The sequence below is a fragment of the Octodon degus genome, unplaced genomic scaffold (genome assembly GCF_000260255.1).
Source record: "Octodon degus isolate 3935 unplaced genomic scaffold, OctDeg1.0 scaffold00156, whole genome shotgun sequence".
Taxonomy (NCBI): Eukaryota; Metazoa; Chordata; class Mammalia; order Rodentia; family Octodontidae; genus Octodon; species Octodon degus.
In genome coordinates, this window is record NW_004524732.1 from 3075564 (window position 1) to 3081563 (window position 6000).

Sequence of the window (6000 nt, forward strand, 5' to 3'; positions counted from 1 at the left end):
CCCTCTATCCAGAACAGCATTCTGCTTCACCTCCTGGATGACAAAGCTCAGATATCTGCCCTTAGAGAAAGCCCTCCGAGGCCGGCTCCCACCCGCAGTGCAGGACCCCGGCCATGTTCTCTGCCCTGCTTTGATGTCGTGCTGCCCTCCACGTGGTTCGTCAAACATGGCTTCAAACTGTGGTTGGTGTTTTACCTGCCTCTCCCTCATGGGCCTGGCACCTTCTGCAAGGGTGGAGAACTCTGCCTTTATGTTCTTGGGGCTTACACACAGCAGGGGTATAATATGTGTTTATGAATCACATTCATTCTTTTTTCAAAAGAAATTCATAAAAACCAAAGAATCAGAGAAATTAAATTGAAAGCAAATGTTCTGGGCTGTGAAACTGTGACCTCCTCTTGGTCTAGTTTCTCTGTTCGCTAAGGCCTCGGTGTTTCTTTGTGCAGCATGGGAAAGCTGCGGTGCGGGCCGGGGCCCGAATGGCCTTGTCCCACAGACTGAGATGGCTGCAGTCTGTGCCGGGCTTCCCAGCCTGGGCCTCTGCTTTGCTTTCTGGGTGGCAGTCATCTCCAGTAGGCAGTAAGAGCTCCCCAGGCCCACACGCTTTCACTTTTACCCATCCTTTGTGTGCCAAGCTGCTCAGGCATTAAGAGGACTGGGCCCCGTTTTAGTTCTCCATGAGATCTTGTTTCACGACCCCTCCCCACCAAAGTGCTGGTGTCACACCAGATCCAGCCTGCGGCGGCATTTTGCTGAGCAACATGGCCTCTCATTGCGCCCCTTGGCAGTGTGGGGTGGTGTCTCAATGCATGTGTCCCCGAAACCCACACACACTGTACACATTGTGCCTGCTGGGAAGGGCTGCAGCCACAGTGCTTGCCTCTGGTTCCCTGGTGAGAACTTTAACATTTCAACAAGTACTGGCTGAGCACCTTGGAAGGGCAGGGCCTCGCCCAAGCACCACGGCTGATCCTGGGGCCTGGCCTGCCACTGGGGAGCAGAGCCCACAGGCAAGCCTTGGAGGTTCTGAGAGAGCCAATTGTGGTTGTCTAGGCCTATGAATGACCCTGGTAGCTCGAACATTGCAGGAAGAAACACCCTGTACTGCACGATATAACAGACATGGGGCTAGGTCCTCTAGACTCAGGATGAGTTTTATCCTTTGTATTATTCTCGTCTTGAAGTTAGGAAATGAGAACTCAATTGCATAGTGGCTGTGAGACCAAACTCTTAATGCTGGAAGATGGGCCGGTAGATTGAGGGGTAGGAGGTTCCAGTTCCTGAAGGGGGAGATGGGTGTTTGGGGAGAGGCAAGATGTTCCCTGGTGTATTTGCCTACACCAGATGGTATGGCCTCAGAGATGGGGGGAAAGGGATGGGGGAGGGAAGGAGGATGGAGGGCAGAGAGACAGAGAGACAGAGACATGAGAACCCTTCATGAATCCAGCGGGAGTGAGAACCAGTGTTGGAGGGATGGATTGAGCCCATTCCAGGAAGATAAAGGAAGAAAGAGAGGATGGTTTTCCGAGTAGAGAAGGAGATGCTGTTTGTGCACCTATCCTTTCAGTCCAGAAGTACAGCCACTGGAGAGAAAAGGAGACAGAGGAGAGTAGAGTTGGAAGCTGAACTGTCCAGCACATTTGCTTCAGTCCTGTCTGTTGGCATTTCCCTCTGCTGTGACACTTGCAACCTTCTGGCCCCTTGTCAGGAGCTCTGTGGCCTGGGAAGCCACGAGTTCCAGGCAAGTGGTCTGCAGGTCTGTTCTTCCCTGCTGTCAGGTTCGATGCTGGCTAGCAGACAAACCTTTCCATATAGAGTTGTCCGTGCTCTGACTTTCTTAGAAAAGAAAGGGAGAAAAGGCCTAGTTTTTTCCTTTGCAAATGGTGTTTTCAATGGACTCAGGCTGTACGTGAATTGATTGCTACATTTCTTAGCTAATATTTCATTTTCTTAGGGTAGCATAGGAACAGCTTAGCTTTCATTTCTTTACCTTTTTTTTTTAAAAAAAAAATATGAAATGTTTGAGTAGGCATTGTATGGATCAGGGACAGAAATTGAGAGCATAGAGGGATCTACAGGGACCAGTAATTCTTCCTTCATATTCCTTTGCAGCTGCCCTGTCCCCCTCCCCTGATAACCAGCACCTCCAGTTTCTTGTTTTGGTCTTATGGCTCTGTATTGCTCTCTGTGTTGCCACGGAAGGGATGTTTTGAAAATCCATTCACCAGACAGCCCACGGCCTTCCTGTGACCAGGTCCTGGCCCTAGAGCTTTAGTGTCGGTACCATCTTCCTGAGAACTCTATTTCCATGCCCATGAGGTGGCTAGAAAGAAGTAGCAGTGCCACTGTTGTTAGCGAGCGTGTCCCCGTCTGCAGGTGATGCCAGGGCTGATTCAGCTCAGAGAGCTGTGGTGTGCAAGAATTTTGAAGAGTTGTGTTCCCCAGCTCAGGTCCAGCCTTATATTTCCCTTGAGATCATGTGACTGGCAACCCCCATTCATGGCCACTAGAAAACTCATGTGGCTCAAAGGCTCAGTGAATGTCTGGGTGTCTACTTTGTCATCAGGCACAGAGCACGTGCCCTTCTTACTCTGGTAATTCCTCAAGGCCTTGCACCTTTCATCATGAGCCCACACAGATGCCAAGGCCATCTTATCCTGTGCAGGTGGATGTCAGTGAACGTCCCCAGTGATCCCAAGGAAGAGAACAGAGTCCAGCTGCCAGGATGGGCAACTGTGATTGACACTTTCTCCAATCTAATTGCTGACGCCCAGGCGACAAGGCCCTAGCTTCTCGACCCCATCAAATGGTTAACATCAGAGGTTTCAGGACAAAGTGATCCACTGTGTCCTTACTCCAGCTCTGGTTGACAGGAATTCATATTGGCTGCCCTTTCTTGGTTCCATCCTGGATCCCCACAGTGAGGAAAGGGAGAGTGGTGTGGTTTGATTAATGACTCATTATGACTTGCTTCTCTTTTTAGGAACTTACCTTCCATCTTCTTGAGAAATAAGGAAGCAAGGGTTGCAGATATAGACCACTGGACGAAGAGTCCATAGAACTAGGTTTTACTTTCCATTCAACTTGGGGCATATCACTGCGCTGCTCCGGATCTCGGTTTCCCCATCTGAACAGTCAGATGGAGTTGTGTGATCTCCAGGGTCTTCCTTCAGAGCTGGGCCCCCTGTGCCTACAGTCTGCGTTGTTGCCCCTCACCTTTCCCCTGCCTGCCCCAGACTGTGGCGGTTGATGACTGACTGGGATCTCCGCTTTGTGCTCCTAGGTATTCTTCGTGTCGGACCTCTTCAAGACCAAGATGACGCTCTCGCTGCCTCCCTCTGCCATCAGGAAGGAGGTCCTCTCCCCTGTGGATGTCATTGACAGGAACAATCGCCACAACATGGTGTAGGTGCTGCCCGCCACCGGCGCGGGTCCTGCAAAGTGACTGCGACAGCAAGTCCTTGCTGCTCTCTCCAATCTCATCAGACAGTAGAATGTAGGGAAAAACTTTTCGCCCAACTGATTTTATAAAAGAGGAAAAAAAAAAAGTCTTACTTTGTGGCCTTCCAGAATAGGTAGTGTTCACCTATGTGGAAACGACAGCGGGATGACACCGAGTGCCCGAGGCGCAGATGTGCAGTGAGCTCCGTGTTCAGTTCTAGTGAACACGGGCCTGTTCGGAGCACGCAGTGACACGATGTGAGCAGAGGCTACCTGGATCCTTGCGATCTGAGAACCCGCAGGCCTGGGAGAAAGTGTGAATTTGCGTGGTAGCGCGTGGAGCCAGATGGCACTGGGCGCAGAGCCCGGGCGTGGGGCTGCCCTCTCCCAGCCCTCTGCCCATCCCACTTGATTCTCCACTGTGACTTTGGTGCAGGAAGTCTTGTCTCGGTTTTTAAACACAAGGACCGAGCAAGCTTGCTTGGTCCAGGGATCACACCCCAAATCCAAATGCCCCGTCCTGAGGCCATCGTCACCTTTCCAGGCCACCAGCTCGCAGCCATGGTCCCTCATACTAGAGATAAGGAGACTCTTTGTGGAAGAGTGAACTTCACAAATAGCACAATTTCAGAAGAGATGGAGGGCACACGCCCTCGTGTGTCTTCTCAGACTTGTCATCCTGTGATGTGGAAAGGCCGCACGCAGGGTGCCGAGGCATGCACAAATCACCAGGCACTTCACACTTAGAAATGGCTAGACTTTGGTTCCTGTGGTCTCCCTTGAAATCACTGTGTGTGCCTACTGGGATTTCTGGAGAAGGTCCAGAGATGATTAGAGGGTTAGTCTGGCTTCTGTGCAAGAGACAAGGGAGCAGAGGGGCAGAGTGAAAGGTGACCACCCTTTTGGCTACTCGAAGCCAGAAGGAGCCAGAATGGCAGACAGTTTCGGGCCTGAGAGGCTGCCCTTCAAGTGACGGCGTGGAGAGGGTCTTGTGGGAGGTGCTGTTGCTGAGCTGCGTAAAGCACTATTGTCTTGGGGTTGACCCCTAGGGCAGTTCCTGGTAGGTTCTGCTGGGCAGAACACACAGACTAAATCTCTGCGGAGAGCTTTCCTCACCCTCTGTCCACAAGTGTCCTTCCAAGAGAGGTCCCACTAGGCGGGAAGCAGGGGCCCTTCTCTTGAAGCTCTGAGGAAAGGAGGAAGGAAAACACGCTTTTCCATCTTGGATGCAAACCTTTCAAAGGGCTCCACGTAACCATATGGATCAACCACGTGCACATCCTTCCTGCAGAATCCGTCCTTTCATTTCAACGTATAGCAAGCTATGATTTTTATATATAAATATTATATAAATAATGTATAAAACATTAAAAGTTAACTATGTAAAATATTATTTCTGAAACAATTTTAGCTATATCTACTACGATTATAAACTGTGTCTCGACCTGTGTTATTTACTTTAGCTGCTTAAAAAAGCATTGAGTTAATTTTTTAAAATCTTGACTAAAATATTGTAGCTCTGTGGTAGCCATTGTTTTACCGTGAGAGAAATAACTGCAACTAGAGAAAACTGTATAAAAACATTAAATTGTCAGTATTTTTGTAAGATTCCATTTTGTAAAGAGAATAATATTCAAAGACTTTTGTAGCATACAAAGTGAAAACTTGTATCTGCGAAACTATACTTGTATTAAATGTGCTTTTTAAATAAAAGCTCACATAACACAACTAAGCAAAGCATTGGCTGCGCAGCTGGTGTTTGTCTTGTGTGGACCTGGGGGTGGCCAGTGGCTTTGGCAAGTCCTCTCTCTGGGGACACACACACACACACACACACACACACACTTCCCTTGCTGGGAAACATGGCAGCTGTACATCAGATTCAGAGGACTCTGCTGCTCCTTCATCTCTGGAAGCTGTTTGTAGAGCGAGGCTCTGGCTTGGCTTTCAGTTCCAGCCCTTCTGAAGAGCTTTGTCTTCTCAGGGGGTTTCTCACAGGAAGGTGGGAGCTGTGGGTCCCTCAGAGGCAGATAAGGAGTCATGCTTTGGGTAAGGAGAACTTGAGGCACTTCTTGGGCCTGGGATCCTGCATCCAAGGAAGACAGTATATTGGGAAGATAGCATCTTCCTCTGCTTTTCCCTAACCTGGAAACAGAGGGGAAGCTGGAAATTCACATTTATCCCACACAGTGAGCTGGGCTCTGGAGGCCATTTGTTCTTCATTGTTCCATAGCAGTTTTTATTTTTTGTTTATTTATTTTTTTCTGTATTTAGAACAAGGTCCACAGGGTCTACAGGGTCTCACTACGTGGATCAGATTTGCAGCGATTCTCCTGTTTTTCAGCTTCCCAAGTGCTGAGATTACAGGCTTGCGCCACCACGCCCAGTCTCAATCACCGTCTCAGCTTGCCTTGGGGGATGGTGCGGGCATAGCATTTCTTAAACTGCTCCCAAAGTACTTACACACTGTCCTCAAGAAGAAACCAGTACACTTCGTGGGAACCTCAGGAAAGAGGGACCTGCACTCAGGACATCTGTGCCGCTGTGAGGGGCAGCCTG

At 49.6% G+C, this 6000-nt stretch overlaps 1 protein-coding gene across 1 annotated transcript in view; it reads left to right on the forward strand.

Annotated features, from left to right (window-relative positions):
• Window positions 1–5181, forward strand: part of Plpp3 (phospholipid phosphatase 3) — a 77365-nt gene extending 72184 nt beyond the window's left edge. The window contains exon 6 of the mRNA XM_004642541.2: window positions 3284–5181. Coding sequence (XP_004642598.1) covers window positions 3284–3409 — 126 coding nt within the window. The 3' untranslated portion in view covers window positions 3410–5181. The remainder of the gene's footprint in view (window positions 1–3283) is intronic.
• The last annotated feature ends 819 nt before the right edge of the window (window positions 5182–6000 follow it).